This window comes from Podarcis gaigeae (assembly GCF_964106915.1).
Source record: "Podarcis gaigeae genome assembly, chromosome: Z".
In the NCBI taxonomy this organism is placed as follows: domain Eukaryota; kingdom Metazoa; phylum Chordata; class Lepidosauria; order Squamata; family Lacertidae; genus Podarcis; species Podarcis gaigeae.
The window spans coordinates 13300167-13323495 of NC_139691.1; the positions used below are offsets into that span (position 1 = coordinate 13300167).

Below are 23329 nucleotides of genomic sequence, written 5' to 3' on the forward strand. Positions count from 1 at the left end.
GGAGGGGTTGAGCGGAGCTGTGAAAGACGAGATCGCAAGGGGGGGAAGACCCCAAACCACCAAGGAAGTGGTGGAACGGGCACTCTCCATTGGGGTTCGGTTGGAAGGACGCCCTTGGGGCAGGGAGGAAGGGCATTTGGGACGCACGCCAGCGAGAGGACTGCCTCCCTTCCCCAAGGAAGCGGCGTGCGCTCGATCCATGCCTCCGCTGGGAGGGGGAGAGGAGCCGATGGAGATAGGTGGTGCTAAGGCTCACTCCACAGTCGGAGCCCTAACTCCGGGAGCAGTCAAGATGAAGCCTCCTAGAGGAACCAGGAAGTGCTACATCTGCGACAGTGCTCAGCATATGGCAAAACAGTGTCCCCAGCGGTTTCACAAGCATACTGCAGCCGCAGCGACAGTAACAGACGCAATTCAGCAGAGGGAGTCGCAGCAGGAAAACTCCACTGTCTGGCTGGAGATGGCGTCTCTGGGGACCAGCCAGACAAGTCAGTGAAGCAATCCCCAGGGATCTTACAGCCCACCGACCCCCTCCCACCCAAACCAGTAGTGCAGCTCACCGCATCCCTTCAGCTCCCCAATGGGCTACTTGTGGAAATTCCCATCACCATCGACTCGGGGAGCAATGCAGATTTTATAGACATGCAGTTCCTCCAGCAACATGGCATAGCCCTTCTGCCAGCGGCGGTACCTCTGAAAGTCGTCACAGTGGACGGCAGGGAGCTACTGGGAGGGCAAGTGCTACAGCAGACGCCGCCAATGGTGATGCGCATTGGAAACCACCGTGAGGTCATCAGCTTCAACGTCACCCGCCTGTCAGACACGCCCATAGTGTTGGGAATGAGTTGGCTGGATAGGCACAGCCCGGCATTAGCTTGGTACCAGCGGCAACTGACCTTCGGCTCCTCTTACTGCGCAGAACACTGCATCCTGGCGGACTTGGAAGATGAGGGGCACGAGGATGGACCACAGCTGAACTTGGGCATGTTGCAAGCGGTGCCTAACAAATACAAGGAGTTTTTGGAGGTCTTCTGCGAGAAAGAGGCGGATAAGCTGCCACCCCACAGACCCTACGACTGCAAGATCGACCTCCTGCCCGGGGCGACGCTCCCGACGGGGAAACTGTACTCCATGTCTGAGGATGAATTGCAAGAGCTCAGGGAGTTCATAGATCACAACCTGAAGCGGGGATTCATCCGGGAGTCCAAGGCGGCAGGAGGCAGTCCAGTGTTCTTTGTAAAGAAGCGGGACACGCCCCAAAAGAGGCTGGTCGTTGATTTCCGCTTCTTGAACCTCAAGACCAAGCCCTCAGCCTTCCCTATGCCCAAGATCGATGACCTGCTGGCGACGGTGAGGAAGGGTCGCATCTTTACCAAGTTGGATCTGCGCGGAGCGTACAATCTCATTCGCGTACGGGAAGGCGACGAGTGGAAAACAACCATGTTTACGCCGCTGGGCACTTATGAATACAGAGTTATGCCTTTTGGATTAAAAAATGGTTCCCACTGCTTTCAAGCCTTCATGCATCATGTCTTGGCGGGTCTCCTCTACAAGAAGTGCGTCTGCTTCCTGGATGACATCCTAATCTTCTCGGAATCGCCGGAGGCTCACGAGAGAGATGTTAGGGAAGTTCTGCAGAGGCTGCGGGAGCACAGGCTGTACGCCAAGCTGGAGAAGTGCCAGTTCGACAAGACGGAGGTGGATTTCTTGGGCTACAAACTGTCCGACAAGGGACTGGCTATGGACGGTGCCAAGGTACGTGCAGTACTGGATTGGAAGAGCCCACGCAATAGGAAGGAAGTACAGAGGTTTGTCGGTTTTGCCAACTTTTATCGCAAGTTCATCAAAGGTTTCGCCATGCAGACAGCGGCCATCACCGACACCCTCAGTTCCAAGAAGAAGAGGTTCATCTGGACGGAGCAGGCAGAGCAGTCCTTTCAGAAGCTCAAGCAGCTCTTCGCTTCCGAAGAGAACCTACTGCACGTAAATCCCAGCAGGCCCATGAGAGTGGAGACGGACGCCTCAGACAGGGCCGTGGGAGCCGTTCTGTTGCAGCAAGACCACCAGGGGGACTGGAAGCCGTGCGCTTTCTACTCCAGAAAACTCAGCAAAGCGGAGCAGAACTACACCATTTGGGACAGGGAGTTGCTGGCCATACATGCAGCCTTCAAGGCGTGGCGGCACTTCCTCGTCGGAGCCAAGCACACGGTGCAGGTCCGCACAGACCATAAGAACTTGGAGTACTGGCGCACGGCGAGGTTCCTGAACCAGCGACACATCCGCTGGGCGGAGTTCTTTGCAGATTTCGACTTCAGAATTGAGTACATCCCAGGAAACAGCAACGTCTTGGCGGACGCGCTGTCCAGAAAACCGCAGTATCTGGAGGCAGAGGCACCGGCGGCGGCCAAGCACATTTTCACACCACAGGCGTGGGCATGCGCGTCAGCCACGGTGGACCTGGACGCGGTGCGCCGCGCGCTGCAAATGGACTCGTTCGCCCGAGCCAAGATGGAGGAGGTGTGCAGTGGCAAGGCGAGGGGCGACGAATTCCAAGTGCGCGACGGCCTGCTCCTACGCAAGGGAGTCCTCTACGTACCAGGAGACAGCCTCCGCGCGAAGGTCCTGCAACAGCTGCACGACGCGCCCAGCGCGGGGCACTTCGGCAAGGAGAAGACGGTGGACTTAGTAGCCAGAGACTTTTGGTGGCCTAAGATGCGGGGGGATGTCGCGGACTATGTCAATAGGTGCGACACCTGCCAAAGGGCTAAGCCTGTGCACCAGCCGCCGGCGGGCCTGTTGGAACCGCTACAGACACCGTTCGTACCGTGGGAGAGGGTGGCCCTGGACTTTGTCACAGATCTACCCAGCTCAAGGGGCAAGACGGCAGTGCTCGTGGTAGTGGACCTGTTCACCAAGATGGCCCACTTCATTCCGTGCGCGAAGGTGGCCACGGCCGAGCAGACCGCTAAGATGTTCATAGACCACGTGTTCAAGGTGCACGGCCTACCACGGTCTATTTTGTCCGACCGGGGGCGCCAGTTCATCTCCAACTTCTGGCAAAAGCTGATGGGATTCCTGAACGTCAAGGTCAGCCTGGCGTCGGCGAGACACCCGCAAACTAACGGGCAGGCGGAAAGGGTCAACGCCATCATGCAGCAGTACCTGAGATGCTACGCGAACCAGCAGCCATCGACCTGGGTGGACTATCTACCGTTGGCCGAGTTTGCCTACAACAACACGAAGCACGGGTCCACGGGGGTGACCCCATTTTTCGCCAACTACGGGAGGCATCCCAGAACCTTCCCGGGTCTGGACACAGTGCGGGAGGGGGAGCCACAGGGAGCAGAGGAAGTGGCAGCGGAGTTGCAGGAGATCCACGAGCAGCTCAGGAGGCAGTTAGAGTTGGCAAAACAGGCTTACAAAGTGCAGGCAGATCGACACAGGAGGGTTGGGGAGGACGTCCAGGTGGGAGACTGGGTCTGGTTGGCAGCACAAGCAGTTCCAGCCAGATCGTTAGCCAAGAAGAAACTAGGGCACAAGCAGCTAGGGCCTTACCAAGTAGAGGCGCAGATCAACCCAGTGGCCTTCCGGTTGACACTCCCGGAGGGTTCCAGAATGCACCCGGTCTTTCATAGATCAGTGCTCACGCCCTACAGAGAGCCCCACAGGTTTCAAGCACCGGGGAAGGCGCCAGACCCGCTCAGAGAAGCGCCCAAAAAAGGGGGGTCGCCGAAAGGGGAGCCACTTAATGAAGCCACTGAGATTTTAGACTCAAGGTGGGGGGAGGACGGGATTTAATATCTTCTCGCCACAGAGGACACCCCGGCCAGCGCCAACAGGTGGGTGCCGGATTACGCAGTGGAAGAGCAGTTGCTCAAGGAAGAATTCCACACACTTTTCCCGCACAAGCCGATGCCGGCGGGCTTTTTCGAGGATTGTTTGTTCACACCCACACTCTCGGCCAGCACTTTCCGGGGTTTCTCGTCAGCTGAGGACTCGGCTCCGGGAGGCAGCTCTCCGGAGGGATCACTTTCAGGTTTTGGCACGGGGGGATCTTATTGGTGGGAGGACCAACCCGAAGTGGGCTGGCGCAGAGACATGCCGAAGGGGCCCTGGGAGGTGGACCCCCATCAAGCAACAGGGGGAGGAGGGCTCTTGGGTGATTTGGGGTCGAGCGCAGATTTCGAGCGCACCGCGCAGGAGATGGAAGCGGAGGAGGTCGTCGTCGACGAGCCCATGGGGGACTTCCCGGACTTATCTCGATGGTTGCAAGCCTCAGGGGACGAGCTGTATCCTGGACTCACCCCTACAACAATGGAGCACCCGGAACCCGCACCGGAAGAGGGGGAGGGGGGAAGGGGGGGCTTCGAGGGGGGGATGGATGTCAGGGGTTCAGAAGGAGAGACACAGGAGGGGGAGCAAATGGAGAGTGAGGAGGAGGAGTACGAGGGGGGCGCAGGCAGTGACAGTGGCCAGAGTTATTCCACAAGCCTCTCTAGAGAATCGGAGGACTCACAGAAGGGAGCGCCGGTGGCCAGAGCAAGGGAGATTCCAAGGGAGAAACCTCAAGAGGGAGGGGCCAGCGGGGAGTCCCTGAACAGCAGCTGGAGATCAGGGCCAGCGTCTCCACCAGAGCGCAGTGGGGAGGGGGAGTCCCAGGAGTCGGGACCAGTGTCCTCACCACCAGAGGGAGGAGAGGAGTCAGGTTTGGCAACACCCACATCAGGAAGCGGGGAAACGGTCAGAAGGAAAGTCACCGGCTGGGCGCGCGCGCCAAGTTCAAATGTACAGGAGCGCGGCACAGCGGGGAGCCCGGGAAGGGAGCCAGGTCCTAAAGCCCGCCGGAGGGAGGGGCAAGACTCAGGAGGCTCCGCGTCAGAGGAGTCCAGGAAGGAGGGAACCCCAGAGGGCAGAAGGACCCAACGCAGGAAAGAGCAGCGCAAGAGGTGGAGCCGGGCTAGAATCTTAAACTGGTGTGGGTGGAGCAGTGAGTCAGAGGGGACTTAGCCGGTCTAGCGTTAAGACGTGGGCCTGCGCGCCCAGAGCTTGGAAATGGAAACTAAACTTCAATAAAGACTTTTGTATATAATATCCACTGGGCGTTGGTCCTCTGTGAGCTGGGACCTAGCGGCAGTCCTGACACATACGCTTCAGGTTACATACGCTTCAGGTTACAGACTCCGCTAACCCAGAAATAGTGCTTCAGGTTAAGAACTTTGTTTCAGGATAAAAACAGAAATCGTGCTCTGGTGGCGCGGCAGCAGCAGGAGGCCCCATTAGCTAAAGTGGTGCTTCAGGTTAAGAACAGTTTCAGGTTAAGTACGGACCTCCGGAATGGATTAAGTACTTAACCCGAGGTACCACTATAAAGAGGTGGTTTTAAATAGGGATCTAAGAAGCTGCCTTATCTCAAGTCAGAACATTGGTCCATCTAGCCCAGTATTTTCTACATTGACTGGCAGCTGCCCAGGGTCTCACCCAGGGGGTTCTTTCCATGGTCCCACCTGGAGACGCTGAGGATTGAACCTGGAACCTCTGGCATGCAAAGCATTTGCTCCAACACTCAGCAATGGCCACTCCCGTTTATTGACAGCATACAAAGTGCTCCATGTATGTCGCTGCAAGTCATTTTTGCAACAGCTACTGTGATGCAGGCTGGTGTTATTAGCGACATATCCCAAAAATGTATTGAGCGGTTCAACTAATGTATCTACTGGGCTTACAGCCAAAATGAGATTTTGCACCTATGCTTCACAGCTCAGTCTTTGCTGCTGTGCACCTTGTCTTGCATCATTCCTAAACTTTCAATCTCTCTTTCCTGTGTCTCTAAACCCAGCAGTGACAATACCACACATGGACTGTCCTGGCTTAACCCCAATGAATACCTTGAACGCAGAGTGTGGTTTCTACTCAAATGCTTAATGCTCAGGCTGGTGCGATACATGGGTGAAACGCTGTTCAAAGGCACAAGGAAAGACTTTCATCCAACAATGGCATGCTCCCTGAAACCCTGTTATGAGGGAAAGGGGAGGGGCACAACTTAACGGAGCCAGCGGTTCTGAGTCTTAGACTGAGCAAGCAGCCTAGCACTTTTCCAAGAAGAAGGAACCAGACCCATCCGTTCCATGCCTGTGCTGGCAGTCCCATGACCTGGGTGACAGAGGGGAGGCATTACTGCCTCCTCAGAGCTGGACGGGACAGGAAAAGTAAAACGCATGCACACACATGAAGGGTGGGACTAGACATGGTTTCTGCTAACTCCAGAGGTAGAGCTGGTGGGGCAACAGACAAAGAGGATGAGCCCAAACCAGCCTCTGGCAACTCCAGAGATGAAGCCCGTGCCTCACACTGTAGAGGACTGGTGGGGAGATGGGATGAAGCAAGGGAAATTCCCCCCACATACTAAGACCTTACCTAGGATCCTCTTTCTTGGGCTATCCCAGCCTGGGGAGAGGCCTTCCGAGCCTACTAGATCCTTCCCAGAGTCATCCACTTGCCACTGCTCTTTTCTGTCCTGCCCTTGCCAGCCCCTCACCCTGCCCTCTTCCACACACTCAGGGTCTACGGCAAACACATACACAACGTACACACACTTTTCAGTTACATGAGTAATATTGTCCAAATAAGCAATACAATAATGCTGATTTACTGAAAATGAATTACTGCACTCTTTTATTGAATGCGAATATAGCTTGTTAAACTTGGCAAATTCAGCACTTTTCACCTGGCCTATTTGCCATTCTCTTACACTGGATATATAACCCTAATCACTAACATCTGTCATATAAAATCCATGCTAAGCACATCAAAAATCATTTCTCTGTGTTCTTCTCAGTGCTCTCTTTGCACCTGTTAATAAAGGACAGAACCTACATCAGCTTGAAAGCATGGGTTTGGACCTAGTGATCATCCTACTCAACAGCAGAGCCACTGAAATTAATAGGCATGTCTACCTTGGATCAATTCATTTCAGTGGATCTACTCTGAACAAATATTGCATAGTAATCCGATATTTTGCAATTTCTTTATTGGTTTTAAACTCAACACACAGCATAGGAACATAACACTGTCAACATTTTTTGCCATGAAGACTGATCCCTACATTTCTTCTTTGGCAATCACTCGTAGCCGAGTAAGATTGTCTTCCAAGAACATGGTCTTAACAGTGACTGACTGTGGAGGCCAATTCTGGATCCACACATCCTTCCACAGTGGAGACATAGGTTTCCGGGCAGCAGTTGATCATGGTGCCTTCCTCTTAGCACGTTTCTCCCTTTGGTCCTGAGTTCGAGCGTCTTCAAAGACCATGACACCTTTGGTAAAGGCCGTTCTCCGATTGGAGCACTTGCAGGCTAGTGTTTCTCTGTCGCCTGTGTTTATACAACATTTTTTTTTTATTTGCCTTGAGATAAGATTAAACCTCTCTTGTTGATCACCAGCATTACACTTTCCATTTTCAAGTTTGGAGTAGAGAAGTTGCTTTGGAAGACTATAATCAGGCATCTGAACAACATAACAAAGTTGATGTTGAAGAATCATTGCTTCGATACTGGTGATCTTTGCTTCTTCCAGTACACTGGCAAGTGATATGTAAAATTTTTCAGAGATACAGTTGATGGAATCTTTCAAGGAGTTGGAGATGGCATTTATAAGTGGTACACACAGACACAGACACAAACACACACACACACACACACACACACACACACACACACACACTTGATGGCTGCTATAATCAGGCCAGCTAACAAGCATACAAAGGGGAACATACGTTATTCAGGAGAAGAGGGTCAATTGCTTCTGAGTAATTAAGCAGGAAATAAAACAGCTCATCAAGGATGCCAGGGGGAAGTGGGGTGGGAAGAGTGCAAAGCTTGATCTGATCATCTCACACTGTGCAATTGCCTGACGTGATAGAAGGCCACCCTAGGGTGGATATGGAAGGAAGGAAGAATGAAGAAAACAACACCCCCTCCACAAGGATACATTTTGTCAGATGTCTGGGGAGAAAGAGGCAAGCATCTAGGTGCACAAACATTATCTCTCACACACATAATATGGGGAAGCGTCCCCAGAGAGCACTCAGAGCTCAGTGACAGAGCACATGCTTAGCATGCAGAAGGTCCCAAATTCAGTCCCTCCCTTCTCCAGCAAAAAGAAGAGGAAAGAGCTTTTACCTGCTTAAGACTCTGAAGAGCAGCCAGTCAGAGCAGGCAATACTGGCCAAAATGAAGATAGATAGATAGATAGATAGATAGATAGATAGATAGATAGATAGATTCTTTATTGTCATTACACAAGTGCAACATTGCACAAGTGCAACGAAATTGGATGCCATCCCTTAAAAACAACAAAAGCAAAACAACAACAACAACCAAACAAACCACATTCCAGCCACACCCACACCCACACCCATCAAACTCCCAGGTCACACTATCGAGTTACTGCATTTAAGAAGGCCACAGCTCTTGGATAGAAACTATTTTTCAGTCTATTTGTCCTTGACTTGATGTTTCTGTATCTCCTGCCAGAAGGCAGTAGTACAAACAGACTGTGTCCCGGGTGAGATGCATCCTGCAGGTAGTCTGCGCTGTTACAAGGCAGCTTCTGCTGCACTTATGATGCCCACCTTAAGTAGTAGCTGATGGATCAGGCCAAAGACGGCCCATCTAGTTCAGCATTCTGTTCTCACAGTGGCCAACCAGATGCCCCAATGGGATACCCGCAAGCAGGAAACATGAATGCAACAGCAACTTCCTCAGCTTGTTCTTTCCAGCAACTAGTATTCAGAGTATTCTGAGGCATGCCTAAGACAGTGGGCAAGCCACAATGACTACTAGCTTTGATAGCAATGTTCTCCTTCTACCAGTGGAGGCAGTTGTTGTTGGCATCTGTCTGTCTCGAGAGACAATGGAGTGTGCCCCTGGGGGTGAAACCAAACTACTGGAGAATCACAGCACCTGCTGCCTGGGCAATGTGTAGAGAGAGAGGTCCTGGGCTGCCCAGATGAACAAGAATGCCACCTCGGCCTTGCTTGTATAGTCCAAAGGAAATCAGAGCAATATACTTGGCACCAGCTTGGCTGCGTGAGTTGCTGGAAGGAGGTGGACAAACACCATCCAATCACTTTAGAGTCTCCACTTAGCCTTGTCTTCACCTGAAGATATCCCACAAGGCAATGGAGGTTTGGATCAGAGTCTTCCTTCTCCTATATGGGCTACCTTCACAGGTTGATGAGTCCCATCTACCCTTCACTTTTCTCTACAGCAGTGTTTCCCAACTTTTTTCCAACTATGGCCCCCTCCCGACTTTATTTCCTTCCTGTGGCTCCCCCCATGGGTGAAGCCGGGGGGGCAAGGGGCAGCTGCCTCCCAAGTAAGTAAAAATCAACACAAATCAATACAAATCTGAGGTTCTGCCCCCCCAACAAAATCCTGGCTATGCCCACCCCCCTCCCATCCTACCAGTAGAAAGGTAGCTATTTAAATGTTTTGTTTGTAAACAGAACATGTTTCATTTATAATTTTTATAATTTATACAAAATACAATTACATAAAATGATAGGAACATGATGCAATATTGTTGAAGAAGAAAAACATAGAATCATGGAGCTAGGAGGGACCCCAGGAGTCATCTTTCTAGTGCAACCGCCTGCAATGTAGGAAACTCCGCTAAAGCATCCCTGACAGACGGCCATCCAACCTCTGCTTAAAAACCTCCAAGGAAGGAGAGTCCACAACCTCCTGAAGGAGATCCATCTTCCATGTATTATAAAAAGTAAACACTTATTTGACCCCAGTTATTTGACACAGAGGGGGAAACATACAGATACAGTCCAAAAGGTGCACAAGGATTTCTGTATATATGGGAGGATTTTAAAAAGCAAGTGGTCCTCACTGACCTGATCAAAAAGATATTGTCATCTGAAGGAGCCCTGGCTGCCTAGATAAAACACTATAGCCCCACATACTCTTACCTTGGAGTAAGGCCCACTGAACTCAGTGTGACTTTCTTCTGAGTAGACAGTTATTTACTAGATGCAAGTGAGCAGCACCAAACGACCCTGCTTGGCTAGGCGCTGGGGTGGATTCCACTCCGTGCCTTGCAGAGCTGAGCCAACGCTGCCAACAGGCCCTGCGCCCCTCAGCAACATCCAAAGGCCCTGCTCCGCTAGGCGCTGGGGTGGATTGCACCCTGCACCTTGAGAAGTCAGGCCCAGGCTGCCACCGGGCCCAGCACTGGTGGCAGCAACAGGCAGCTCCAGCTCGCCCAGCCCTACCCATTGCCACCCCACTACCGCAGTTACCCGACCTTGAGATTCTGCATCGCAAGCTCTACTGGTCAAAACGGGAGCCTCAGCAATCATCCTCTCCCACTGGAAACAAACCAGGACTGGCCCAAGAAAACGCATGTGGCAAAAAGGAACATTAGGTCCTCGTGGGATGCACCCTTACCCACTTGTGATTGGACCCACTCTTGTTCCTGTCCACTCAATCCACCGGATCCTGTCTTTGCATGCAGGAAAAGTCCCTAATTCACTGAGGGTTTGAGACCCATCAACTACCCTCTCTTGATTTGGCTAGCCAGTCAAAGCCATTTCCTGGGACATGGCCACTGTCGCATGCTGACAGCTTCGAGGAGCCACACGTGAGAACTGAGTGCGGGGTGTGTGTGTGGACAAACTACCCCAGAAGCAGCACATGTCTACCACAAGAGGTACTACAGGTCCCCTAACACCCCAGGCAGTATGCTTTTTAATACCAGTTGCTAGAAACTTCTGGAGGAGAAAGTGCTGCTGTGCTCAGATCCCGTTTGCAGGCTTTCCACTAAGGCACCTGATTAGTCATTGCAAAAAGAGGATGTTGAACTAGATGGGCCATTGGACTATGTTCTTAGCAGAAGTAGCCATCGTGGTTCGTAGCTTGTGGCTGCACTTTCCCACACTGCTTGCCCATATGACAGCCGATCTTAGGAGTCATTGGAAAACAGGATGGAGGCTTTCAGAATTTCCCTCTTGGGCAAAAGTTGTTGTGTATCAGAACAGCTAACCAGAAGTCTTAAAGCATGTTAGATGATGCTTTGGGTTGAACAATTGAGCTAGAATTCTGTATCCGCTAAGAGTGTTGGACTAAGAGCTAGTGTTCCATTCCCCATTCAACCACTGGCTTAACCTTGGGTCATTTAGTGTCTGGCTGCCTAACTGATCTCACAGGGTTGTCACGAGGATAAAGTGAGAGGTGGATAACCCAAATACACCACCTTAAGCTTCTTAGTAGGAAAAAGTGGGATATAAATATAATAAAGAAATAAAAATGCAGGTCTCATGGGTCAAGCACACACCAATAGTGACTTGGCAATGGAACAGGGCAGTGCTGACAGGTGACCACTGCGAACAGTAGGGCTGAAGGTAAGGAGATAAACAATAAGTGATGCCAGAGCCAATGATAGGAAGAGCTACAGCCTGATTGGTTGTAAGAAGGGAGACAAGCAGGAGCTAAACCAGCCTCCAGTTGAACAGGGGATTTCCCCCTTCCCCCCCATGAAGCTACCTACCAGCTTGGGGAGGCTCCGCCGGGAGAAAACCCGCCTGGGGCAGCGAAGATGGAGGTGGGCTGAACACCAGCTACGCATGTTGAGCCATTCCACGGTCCGGGAGGGAAGGGGGCCATCCTCCCTGTGAAGTAGGATCAGCTGCTTCTGGGCTCGGACAGCCGTGTTCTCCAGCATCCGCTCCAGCTAGAACAACAGTAGAAAAGGATTGTCCAGGTGAGCACAGCTGCCAGTGGCCCAGTCCTGCAGCAATTATCCCATATCACTCACAGACACACTTCATGTGCTAGCACACTGATTTAGTTGCCTGCTCCTGCCCCCTGGCCTGCAACAGGCACACTGGGGATAGTTAGTGATGCATGACCTTCGGGAATGCTGTGCTGCTACACAGCAAAGCTACATTTCTCCTAGTGACTATGGTGTGAATTCGGCACTACCATAGAATCAGCTTCTAGATAATACCAGTTCCTATTTTTAAAAAAGAGAAGAAAGCATGTGTTTGAAAATGGATGGGCAGCAACTGGTTAATCTCATGGGCCAAAGGGTGGTTTGGGTACGATTTGGGGTGCCTAGAATAAGGTTTCTTCCCTCCCTCACTTCCCCATGACCAGCAAAAGAATGGGAAAAAAATATGCAAGGATAAAAATATAGGTGTGTATCCAACTGTGTTCTTCTCAGAGTAGACCCCATGTAATTAATGGACCTCGGTGATGTGGTGGTTATATTGTCAGGACTAGAACCTGGGAGGTAAAGGTAAAGGTAAAGGTAAAGGTACCCCTGCCCGTACGGGCCAGTCTTGACAGACTCTGGGGTTGTGCGCCCATCTCACTCAAGAGGCCAGGGGCCAGCGCTGTCCGGAGACACTTCCGGGTCACGTGGCCAGCGTGACAAAGCTGCATCGGGCGAGCCAGCGCAGCACACGGAAATGCCGTTTACCTTCCCGCCAGTAAGCGGTCCCTATTTATCTACTTGCACCCGGAGGTGCTTAGGTTGGCAGGCGCTGGGACCGAGCAGCGGGAGCGCACCCCGCCGCAGGGATTCGAACCGCCGACCTTTCGATCGGCAAGTCCTAGGCGCTGAGGCTTTAACCCACAGCGCCACCTGCGTCCCTGCAGAACCTGGGAGACTCAGGTTTAAATCCCTCCTTTGCCACGAAGTTCACTGGGTGATCTTGGGCTAATCATCAATTCTCTGCCTAACCTGCCTCACAGGGTTGTTCCTAGAAGAGACATCTGATTAGCAACTGCGAGAACAGGATGCAGAACTAGATGGGCCACTAGCCCATAGGTAAGCAAACTAAGGCCCAGGGGCAGGATCCGACCCAATCACCTTCTAAATCCAGCCCGTGGATGGTCTGGGAATCTGTGTGTTTTTACATGAGTAGAATGTGCCCTTTTATTTAAAATGCATCTCTGGCTTATTTGTGGGGCCTGCCTGGTGTTTTCACATGAGTAGAATGTGTGCTTTTATTTAAAATGCACCTCTGGGTTATTTGTGGATGCACTGAATTTGTATGACCATAAAAGATTGGAGGGGTACTAGTTAGTCTAGTTTCAGGTTTTTTTAAACTGTGTTTATATTGTGTAATATTATGTTTTAATATTAATGTTGTATTTTAAATTGTAACCTGCCCCGGGATCTTAGGGTGAAGAGGAAGTAAGAAACTGTAATAAAAAGCAATAATCATAATAGTCATAAGAAAGGGAGAGGCAAGAAAATCACCCCAGGGAGCAGATAACATATCTGGGCGTTGATAACTTCTTTATCTCACAGCCTATTTATTATCTTGTCTCTATAAATAAGAAGCTCCAGGGCATTTCAATCATTTTCACCATCCTTCCCAAGCACCGTAGCTATGCTGGATGACTGAGAGACTGGTGTGGGGTTTTTATTTTGTTTTCCTACATTTTGCATAAGAAAGAGTGTGCATCTTGAGTTCAGATGGTCACATCGTGCAACACTAGAAAGGGCAGGGCTGTCACTATGAGGAAGGTGTTTGTGGTGCAGTCCTAAGAACAGTCTTGTGAATGCATTTTGCCAGTCTCTGCCATAATCAGAACAGAAGAAAGGAGAGAGAAAAGCATCAGACCTCAGAATCCAACACAAAAGCAGCTTACATGGCCTGAATCTCATCTTGGTAAATCCGGTGCCTGCAGTTTAATCCGGAGTGCCAACCCTCAGCACAAGAGTTGATAAGCTCCAGCAGGCAGAAAGTTGACTTGCTTGCATAGTGGGGCTAAGTAGGCTGCAGCTGACACAGAAAGCAGCCCACAAGCAGAAAGCTGCTCTCTTAAATCCTCCTTCTCAGACGTCTTTATACTGTACGTGATTTCATTTGCTAAGTGGTATAGAATGCAGGATGGATGACATTTCAGTATGTTGTGCAGCTAGTTTGCAGACAGACTAGAGCATATCCACAGATTTGCAAGATACAATGGTGGTTTGCAAGGTGGGCTAGAAGTTCCAGATATGCAATATACCATGTTGTGTAAGGGCGCAGCAGCTCTGCGGCAGACCAGGGCTCAATCTCTGACATGTGCAGTTAGGGCTGGGGGTGAAACGGTCTGAAAACTTGGTGAGTCACTGCCAAGGATCAACGGTCCAGCTCAATATTAAGGCAGTTACAAAACTGCTCTATTATTCAAAATAATGATGAACAGAATCTTACTTTAAGTTTAGAGGAAGAGCAGTATCTCAGTGGTACTGCATCTGCTTTGCATGGAAGAGGTCCCAGGTACAATTCCTGGCATCTCCAGGAAGGGCTGGTAAGAGCCTCTGCCTGAAGCCTAGACAGTAGCTGCAAGTCAGAGTAGAAAATACTAAGCCAAGTGGGATGGCATGGTAGAAGGTAGAGGTTTGGGAAAGTCTCACCTCTCCAACCGTTGGCTCCTGTTCCCCCAGGCCCACAATCAAGATGCAGTCGGCCTGCCGGATGCAACGCTGAGTCCAGGGCGTGAGAGTGCTGTCAGACTGGTAGAGCACAATGCGGTGCATGTCCTCCTGCTGGCCCAGCCAACTGGACAAACGGTACTCGTGGATGCTGAAGAGGGGAGAGACACAAAGAGGAAGGACCGGTATGAGGGGGCTCTTTGTATCCAAAGGCCTTGGTCTTGAAGCATCAGTCAGAACCCATGATTGCAGGGACAGCAGGGGAGAGGAGCAATGGCAATGGCTACTAGTCAGTAGGCTGTGCTCTACCTCCACAGTTAGAGGTAGTGGTGCTTCGGAATACTGGCTGCTGGAAACAATGGGGGTGGGGTGAGTGCTCTTCTGCTCCTCCATCGCTTTTAACTTGTATACCGTCTTTATATCTTACAATACCCAAAGTGGTTTACAAGCTGAAGAAACAAAGAATGTACACCTTATAACAATCTAATGCAATACAGGGGTACCTCCGGTTGCCGACGGGATCCATTCCAGAGGTCTGGTCGGATCCCAAGGTTTCCGCAACCTGAGGACCGCTTCTGCTCATGCGCGTGTGGCAAAGCCTAGTAAAATACTTCTGGGTTTGCCACGCGTGCATCCCGAAACGGAGGTTCGACTGTACAAAAATGTGATAATAAAACATAACTTTAAAATGAGCAACCTACATCAAATAAAGTAACATTCAACAATCATTAGAATAATATAAAATAATATTAAATATCAGCATATAAAAATTAAACAGAAATCTACTCTTAACAATTACAATAAATAATTCTAAACTACAATCAATAAAACAACAGCTGGCCACAGTGCATAAAATAATACAATACAAATTGAGAAGCAGAGACTGGAGGGTGGGGCAAGGCAGTTGGAAGGAGGCCTTGCCCCACCCCCTGGGTCCTGGGAGTCCTCATAAAGAAGCTGTGCCTGGAGGAAGAACTGTGAGGGGAGAGACTTCATCAGGCAAGGCCTTCTTCCACCTGCCTTGCCCCATCCCCTGGCCTTGGGAGTCCTCATAAGGTTTTCCCACAGGCATCTAGTTGACCACTTTGAGAACAGGATGTTGGGCTGGACAGGTCTCTGAATTGACCCAGCAGGATCTTTGCATGTAGCAGGGGTGGGGAAAGGCAGGGTGCTGGGATTCTGGGACAAAGGAATGGGACTAAAGGTCCATCTAGTCCAGCATCCTCCTTCCCGCAGCAGCCTGCTAGATTGCTGTCCAGGAAGCCCACAAGTGGGGTGTGAAGTCAACAGGTTCTCATCTGTCCTCAGCTTCATGCCTTGAGCACCTGAAGCGAACACTGGCTCAGTTTCCAGCACCTGTCTCACTTCAAAGCGTTTCCCTATAAGCACTGATCAGCTGATTGGTGCTGAAAGCACAAATTCAAAAGAAGATTGCTGCAAGGGTCAATCAGTGGTTACAGGGAACCCTTTGAACTTTTATAGGTGACCCCTGACATTATCCCATTAGGTGACTGCCTGGGGGATGGGTATGCTCTTGCCCACCTGTCAGAGCTGGTCAATGGGCAGGTGGAGGAATTGGAGATTTGGCTCACCAGTTTTCCCCACCCTGCGAGTGATAAAGCCTGCTGCATTTGACCCCCTCCCTTATCCATTCTGCTGAGAGGGACCCAGGACATCTGCCTCAAAGTCCCACCCTGGGGGCACCTCTATCAGTATCTTCTCCTGTACAATCCCTGCTGAAATAAATGGGGGCTGTGCAGGAGGAGCAGTAATGTCGATGCAGCTCCCCTGTTTCATAGCGTATCCCTTGGGATATGCGAGTTGCCACCTCTCCCGTTAAAAGAAGCTCTTTCAGAATAGAGAGGGGTAGTGGTGGAAAAAAATTCTGCATCAGAATGAGCATGGCACTGCACTGTACCATTTGGAGATCTGCTCTCTCTGGGTGACTGTATTCTTCATTCCCAACTAAGCCCTCTTAAGAGCAGATCTACTTAAGGGAATGAGCCAAAGTAAGTCATGTCCATTGATTTCAATGAGTCTGCTCTGAATAGGACTAGCAGTGTAATTTGGCTTTATCAGAAAGCTTCCTTCCTACACTCTATATGGCCCAATGCTATTCACCCTCTTAACCTCAGGATCCAAATCTTCCACCTTAGCACAACCCATCCCCTTCAGCAGAGGGTTTCCCCAGCTCACTTCCTATTTCTGTGGGTTCTGCCTTCTTTCCATTCCACCCAGGAACTCTGTGTCAATAGACACAGGATGTGCAGATGCCAGCCATTAATCAGACATTTCATGACAACTTTTCAGAAAAGGAGGCAAAAACATCCAACGCCTTCAAAAGCAGGGCTAATTAACCTGACAGCTGCCTGATATTTCAGGGGCTTGACGAGCGAAAAATGAACCCACAGGAAATTAAGGGTGTTTCCCCCTCCTCTTTTCTTTTATGTTTAATGGCAGTTTAAAATATTCAAGCTCCCTGCCAATCCCAGACTGGAGAATCCTAAACTTGTGCAGTTAGGGTTTATTTTCATTTTTTTAAATCCCGTTTGCACTTCCACTGATGTATACTGTGTTGGTGGGGTCCACCTTGCTTTATTCACACAACATCCTTGTGAGGCAGGATAATTGAATTCAAATCAATTTTATGTATCGTTTTACATTGTTGGGACAGCAGCATACTAAATATAATGAGGGGAGAAAACCCACATTAAAAGAAAATAAATATTTTTTTAAAATCACCCAAAAATCATGTACAAAAATTACCCAGAACTATAAAATGCCCACCCCACCCACATAAGAATGCCAAAAATAAACCACCGAGACAGACTGCTAGGGCTATCCAAATGCCCAGGTGAATAAAAAAAATCTTTGTCTGGTGCTAAAATGCTGAAAAGCTCAAAACATCCGCCACAACGCTAAAGAGACAATGCAGGAGTTACCTGTCCAAAGCTGCAGACCCAAGTTGCTGTTTGATGTTGTCACTGGTGAGGACCAGAGCAGGACCTAGAAGAAGAGAATATATTTATTTATAAATATATATATATATCACTTTTCATCAAAAATATGTATCAGAGTGGTTTACAACAACTGTACATAAACTCATGCAATAAGAACCATATAAAAAGTAGAAGTCAGAAATCAGCTAACTGTTGTGGAAAAATGTATTCTTGATTGCTTGCATAAGCCTGACAGAACAGAAAAGTTTTCAGCAGGCATTTAAAAGTTGAAACAGAAAGTGCCTTCTGCATCTCTGTTGGCAAGGTGTTCTGCAGGAATGGGTCAATTATACAAAAGACACTATTTCTTGTTGTTATCATATGAGCCTTGCCAACTTGAAGAATTAGTGACATTCCTGCAGATGATCTCAGTGACTGAGCTGGGATATAAGGATTCAGGCAGTCCCCAATGTATTGCGGAGCTAAGCTGTTCAGGGCTTTTAAATGTAATACAAGGACCTCAAACCAGGCTTGGTAGTAGATGGGCAACCAGTGCATATGATGGTGCCCCAGGTTGTTGGTCAGATGCCCCCGCCAGCAGTTTGGCTGCTGCCTTCTGCAACAGCTGCAATTTCCGAACCTGGCCCAAGGGCAGCCACACACAGAGTGCTTTGCAGTAATCCAGCTTCAAGTTTGCCAACACATGGACTACAGTGGTCAGCACAGCTGTGTGTCTTCCGAGCATCTAAAAACTCCAGAATTGCTGTCCTGCAAATCATGGCTTTTCCTTTAGCAAGCATACAAACCAAGAATGGCTCATCCTCATTGACTACCCCAGAGAAGCTGCGGAACAAATCAGCTGTCATTTCAGTATCCTGGTATAGCATTGAAAAATCTTGAGTGTTCCTTCTTTTAAGTTTGAAAATAAAATGGGCTGTGGTCCAAGAAGCAGGGCAACATGTTTTGCCTGGAGAAGGCTGAAGGTTCTGTCACCCGATTACAGATACTGGGACCTTGAAGGATTTTTGTCTAAGCACATGAAATACTACTATCCTCTTTTGGAGAGCTACACAATAGAGACTGTCACACTGTCTCAGATTTGCTCTGGCTGCTATTCAGTATTGCTCATCAGTTGCCCCCTAAATCAAGAGACTGGTGCACCACTTTGGACTGAAGTGGGTGTTTTTTTTAGAAAGTGGTGCTTCCACACAGAGACTCTCAGGACCTTCCTGCAGGGCCTCAGCGGAGGAGATTTTCTAGCTTCTTAGGACCACGCATTCTGAGTCACCCCCTTTACTGACAGTTTCTGGATTCTGCCTACCAGGGCAAATACTAGCAGTACTGAGCCCTCATCCCACTTCTGGTGGGTGGTGTTACTGCTCATCTTCCATGCCCCAGCAGCAGAAAAGGTGAGCAACAAGGCCTTGAGGAATATGGGGGAGCAGGGGACATTCTGGCAGCAGCGAAAGTGGTGGGGCAGACGGGGCACAGCGGGGGGGGGAGCGGCAACACATTCCTGGTTTGCCTCAGGTGGTAAAACAGGAGGGCCACCCCTGTGACAAGCACACAGCTCCTTTCCAGTTAATATATGCTCCTCTGACTGGCTGCCTGGAGAAGGCTCCTAACTCACCATGGGTGCGTGCATTTACAAGCATTTACCCTCCTAATTAGTAAACCTGAAAATCAGTCACAAAGAAGCAGAGCTACACACGCAGCTCTTTATCTTGTATCTTTTGTTCAGCTCACTGACTCTGTAGACACAGGCCTCTGGATATTTTTTTTTTACCCTTCTGAACACTCTACAGAGGCCCTGAACCCTGCTTCTGAAAAAACAACTTCACCTCGTGCCCAAAGCCGCTTTGCTCGCTGCAGCTGCCTTTCGGCCCTATTTTTATTTGCTGCTATAAATGTCAACAAAGAACCAAAACTCTCCCCCCCAGAGTAACTGCGGCTGTAAGGCACATCATATGGGGGGGGGGGGTGAGAAGTGAGGGAGAGAAGGAGAGAGAGAGAGAGAGAGAGAGAGAGAGAGAGAGAGCGCAAGGGATTAATGTCATGCCAGAAAGAGAAAGGTCACGGGTGGTATTGACAGAAGTGCTCGCACCGAGCAAAGTATGAAATATAAACCCTGCCAGAATCACAGCACAGAGCAAAATAACTCATTTTCCTATTAACGAAAGGCCGGCCCAGCTGCAAATTAGAGGAACAAGTTGCTCAGCGCCTGAATGAGCACCATGTGTATGGGATGTGGATGGCAGAGGGAAGAGGAGGGCACATGAGGCCATGAGAGTGATGGTCTCCTGGGCATAATGCAGCAGTGTTCTTCTGAAAACTTGTTTCTGATGCTCATGTGTCACCACATCAAAGCAGGAAAGATCTACCACCATTCCCCGGAATACAAGTTGCTGAGGATCACAAGTGGGAAAGGGTGACTTTAATTATTGCACTGATATCCCACCCCTTTTTCTCTAAGGAGCTAGAGGTGGTGTACATGGTTCTCCCCTTCCTCATTTAATCCACATACAACAATCCTATGAGGGAGGTTAGGATGAGAGGCAGCAACTGGACACACCCAGCAGGCTTCATAGCTGAGTAGGGATTTGAAACTCTGGTTTCCCAGGTCCTAGTCTGACACCCTAGCCACAAATGAGTAGATAAATATTTGCATTGGGGTGTATGTGTGATGCAAAATAAATCTGTGGGAGAATTTCTCCTGCAAGTTCCAAAGATCTTAGAAGCCAGCAGGGCTTTCATTGTAGCTGCCCCTATTTTCCGTAACAGCATTCCTCTCAAGAAACAACATGTGCCCACTATCCGCACTTTCTGGAAACAACAGGATATGTTTTTTATTCCAACAGGGCATTCCCTGCTGTATAAATGCGTCTTTGCTACAACTGTCCCACTTGTTAGGTTTTTAGTCTCATCTCAAATGTATTGCGGAATTTGTATTTGTGTTTTTAACTGTTTTTAATTATCTTATGTGTAAATTGTTTTGAGAAAGTAATTTATAAATCAACAACAATCAAAACACCACACTTTTGCTGCCTTCACATTACCAGATGCGTGGTCTGCTCCTCTTCAACACCCTTATTCTCATTCTTTCTCTTTTTCTATGCAATTGCTACTGATTTTAGATTTGGTGGCGCTGCAACTTTTCAGCTCATTTTCACCAATCTGGTGCACTTTCCACAAGACCCATCACAGACAGGAATCTCCTGGGGTAGATTTGCTGCAGGGCAGGCATGGGCAAGCAACAGGATCAACTTTGTTACAGTACTGAATCCTACACTTTAACCGAATGGCATGAAATGATGTCACTTTCCTATTACACATTTTGTGAACCCAGAATGTCTCTCAGCTGCAGATGAGGAAAGCGATAGCACTCCCAAAAAGATACTAAGCATCAGCATTTTTTGCAGTGAAGTTATACAGTGGTGCCTCGCAAGACGAAATTAATTCGTTCCGCGAGTTGTTTCACATTGCGATTTTTTCGTCTTGCGGAGCGCGGATTCGCTGGGTATTAACTGCTTTAAGAAAAAGGAAGCAAACTCGCAAGACGTCCTTTTACCTATATTCTTTTTAAAACAACCAACCATACACACACAACAGGACAGGCACCTCCTCTACCCATCTCACAGCATCCATGTGGCTGTTTAAGTCATTAAGCTCTTAATGAGCAAAAAGAGAAAGACGGGGATCTGTCTTGGCCATTGACACCAAGCAGCTTCAACAACACACAGCAGACAACTCTTCCTCTAACAGCATCTAGAGGACACAGAAAACCATCCTTTCCTGGTAAACAACCTTCCCTGCCTCTCTCTATCACACACAAACACACTTCTCTAGCCTGCACTGGGATGAGTCACCGATCCTGATGCTTGAAGCAAAGTGGTGCATGTGCCTCTCGCACACTCAACTGCATCCTCATTACAGTGCAGAGGCGGTTTTGGCTGCTGTTCTGGGACTTTGTTAGAAGGAAACCCAGGTCTGCAACCTGACTCAGAATTTAGGACCCCACACCGATTTTTGAAAAAGGAGATACAGAGTATGTGAAGTTAACCGCTCCAGGGAAGATTATTTCTTAGGTGTTTTGACCATTACCCTCTTTTAAGAATGTAAGAATAGCACAGTCACTGTGGATAGCAGCCATTGAAAGCCTTATCCTCCACGTATTTTTCTAATCTTCTTTTAAAGTTGGTAAGCCATCACTGCCCCCTGTGGAACCAAGTCCCATAATTTAACTATGTGCTGCATTTTAAATTTATATTCCCCTCCACATTCTCATAAGATTTGTTAAAGCAGGTAAACTCTCAAACACCTCTCACCACAAACATGTGGCACCCCACCCCAACTCTCCATTTTGGGATTTGTGAGAGTCTCCAATAATAATAATAATAATAATAATAATAATAATAATAATAATAATAATAATAATAGGTCTTCGAGGGAAAATGGGCTGACAGCACATCCAGAAGAGAAAAGGAAGCTATTTCAACCGGCTGGATGGTTACGTGGGAGCCGGTTGAAGTTAAATCCTTCGAAGAAAGAGGTCCTTTGGCTGGGTCGAGATGATCTGGGGTTGAGGAGACAACTCCCATCCCTTGTGGGGGTGTAATTAGTGCCAGCGCCTTCCGTCAGGAGTTTGGGTATAATCTTTGATGCCTCCCTTTCTATAGAGGCACAGGTTATAACTATAATAAAGGTGGCATATTTTCATCTCCGCCAAGCAATTGGTCCCCTACCTCTCTTGCCCTACCTCGCCACTGTGATCCACGTGACAGTCACTTCCAGGCTTGATTATTGTAACTCACTCCATGTGGGGCTGCCCGTAAAACTGACCCAGAAACTCCAACGGGTGCAGAATGCCACGGCGAGACTCCTTACGGGGTCCTTACCGCAGGATCACATTCACCCAGTGCTATACCAGCTGCACTGGCTCTCGGTGGAGTACAGGATCAAGATTAAGGTGCTGGTTTTAACTTTTAAAGTCCTATACGGCCTAGGACCCTCGTACCTACAGGACTGTCTCTCTTGGTAGGCCCCACGGAGGATCTTACGGTCTGCAAATAACAGAGAGATCAGACTGGCCTCGACTAGAGCCAGGGCCTTTTTGGCCGTGGCCCTGGCCTGGTGGAACACTCTCTCACAAGAGACTAGGGCCCTGTGGGATTTGACATCTTTCCTTAGGGCCTGCAAGATGGAACTGTTCTGCCAGGCCTTTGGTCAGGATTCAGTCTGACTCATTTTCTCCTTGTATAAGAACAAGAATGAAGGAGGTTCCCAGGCCACTCACAGGTGCTTATAATATCAGTGGAAATAGTTGGTAACCGCCTTTAATTTTAACCTGAAGTTTGCCACTTGTCCAGTTTTAATTTTAATTTGTTTGAATTAATTGTGGGATGTATCTTAATTTATTGATCGCTTGCTTTTATGTATTGTCTTACTTCTATGATGTTAGCCACACAGAGCCCGGCTTTGGCCAGGGAGGGCGGGATATAAATAATTTATTTTATTATTATAATTATTATTATTTGCACAATTACTCTGTGGAATGCGTTGCCACAAGATGTAGGTGTGGCCACCTCAGGGAAGTGTAGCAGCTCAGTGGCAGCGCATCTGCTTAATCTCCAAGTAGGGAGTGTCACCCTGGAGAACTGCTGCCAGTCAGTGTGGAGGATACAGAGCTAAATGAACCAAGGTTCTGACTCGTTATAAGGCATGTTCCTAAGTTTTTAAAGAGGGATTGGCAAATGATGAAAAGGCAGGCCAAGAGGTAAAGTAACAAACTCAACATATTTTGGTCAACAGCTATTAGCACTGATGGTTGAATGGAATCTCCACATTCTAAGGCAGGATGTGACCTGGCATGAGGGGTATCTGGCTTAGGGAGAGTCTCAAGGGCCAGACAGAGAGGTGGAGGGCCACATGCAACCCTGAGGTTCCCCATCCCT

General features: G+C 49.0%; 1 protein-coding gene across 9 annotated transcripts in view; it reads right to left on the minus strand.

Annotated features, from left to right (window-relative positions):
• Nucleotides 1-23329, minus strand: part of PNPLA7 (patatin like domain 7, lysophospholipase) — a 113786-nt gene that overhangs the window by 34909 nt on the left and 55548 nt on the right. For all 9 annotated transcript variants that reach the window (XM_083721162.1, XM_083721159.1, XM_083721158.1 and 6 more), the window contains 3 exons: nucleotides 17382-17445; nucleotides 14422-14590; nucleotides 11554-11736 (listed from right to left, as the gene is read on the minus strand). In XM_083721162.1, coding sequence (XP_083577288.1) covers nucleotides 11554-11736; nucleotides 14422-14590; nucleotides 17382-17445 — 416 coding nt within the window. The remainder of the gene's footprint in view (nucleotides 1-11553; nucleotides 11737-14421; nucleotides 14591-17381; nucleotides 17446-23329) is intronic.